Source organism: Austrofundulus limnaeus, unplaced genomic scaffold (genome assembly GCF_001266775.1).
Source record: "Austrofundulus limnaeus strain Quisiro unplaced genomic scaffold, Austrofundulus_limnaeus-1.0 Scaffold238, whole genome shotgun sequence".
Taxonomy (NCBI): domain Eukaryota; kingdom Metazoa; phylum Chordata; class Actinopteri; order Cyprinodontiformes; family Rivulidae; genus Austrofundulus; species Austrofundulus limnaeus.
The window spans coordinates 414,800-416,136 of NW_013952640.1; the positions used below are offsets into that span (position 1 = coordinate 414,800).

General features: G+C 41.4%; 1 protein-coding gene across 1 annotated transcript in view; it reads left to right on the forward strand.

Annotated features, from left to right (window-relative positions):
• The window catches only part of cyp4f3 (cytochrome P450, family 4, subfamily F, polypeptide 3), a 4,442-nt gene extending 3,105 nt beyond the window's left edge, over positions 1–1,337 (forward strand). The window contains exons 10-13 of the mRNA XM_014020037.1: positions 117–250; positions 492–556; positions 639–721; positions 802–1,337. Coding sequence (XP_013875491.1) covers positions 117–250; positions 492–556; positions 639–721; positions 802–994 — 475 coding nt within the window. The 3' untranslated portion in view covers positions 995–1,337. The remainder of the gene's footprint in view (positions 1–116; positions 251–491; positions 557–638; positions 722–801) is intronic.

Here is a 1,337-nt window from a genome sequence, read left to right on the forward strand (position 1 = left end):
CACACACACACACACACACACACACACACACACACACACACACACACACACACACACACACACTTAGAGCTTCCATTTGTATTTACACATGCTCTGACATTTTATCTTCTGCAAAGGGAGGATCTGTCCAACCTTCCGTTCACCACCATGTGCATCAAAGAGAGTCTCAGACTCCATTCACCTGTTCAAGCTGTAACAAGGAGGTACACTCAGGACATGACGCTGCCTGAGGGACTCTCAGTACCACAAGGTAAGAGGATTGAGTTCCTCTTACCTTGTAGCTTTCAGTCTACATGAAGGAAGTTATAAAGTTGTGGATGGTCTGATTTGGATCTATGCATGCCAGAAACCACCTTAACTTATTTGTGTTGCAACTTTCAGGAGATTACCGTTTATTGAGATTTTACTTATTGCCGGAACCAAGGGAGAAGAGAGAAACAGGCAAAGAATGAGTTCTCTGGTTCTGATGCCACTCTTTTTTAATTTCACAGGTATAATCTGTTTGATCAGCCTATACGGAACTCACCACAATCCTACCATCTGGACAAATCCACACGTAAGAGCTTGAAATAAGAATTGTAGCTGATGTTTTGTTCATATGTGGCATGTTTAACCTGTGATCTGTTCTTTATAACCAGGAGTTTGATCCTCTGCGTTTTGATGCAGCTAACGCTCAGAGTCACTCTTCTCACTCTTTCATCCCGTTCTCTTCGGGCCCCAGGTACAGTTTTGTCTCTACATTAAGTGAAGATCTGAARCAACCGAATCTGCTCTTAAAGAAAYGAATCCATCTGCTCACAGGAACTGTATTGGACAGAAGTTCGCCATGGCTGAGCTTCGAGTTGTTGTGGCCTTAACCCTGCTCAGGTTTCGCCTGACCCCAGGTGTCAACCCTGAATCAGAGAGCAACTCTGCRGAAGTGCGGCGTCTCCCCCAACTTGTTTTGCGTGCCGAGGGAGGGCTGTGGCTGCAGCTGGAGCCGCTGGATAAATGATCAAAACATTTTACATTTACCAGTGCAGTGATGAAAAACTTGTTAAACTGCGTGCTGGTTTAAATCTAGTGTAATGATTAGAATATACACATGTTGTAAAATGAGTATTGTAGGAAAATATTTTATTTTTGGAGCTTTTTGTTTTATCCTGAAAGATTTTTTAACATTGAACTTTTCATGTGTTTTGAAACTATTCATGTGTTGTTTTCCCCCACTGTCTTTATTAAAATCCCTTTTATGCCATGCTCCTGTTTAACAACATTATGCAGGTAAAATAACTGTTTTATCCTACTGCTATTTTATTTTGATCAGTTTTTAATGTGTTCTATACCTCTTGGCTAGT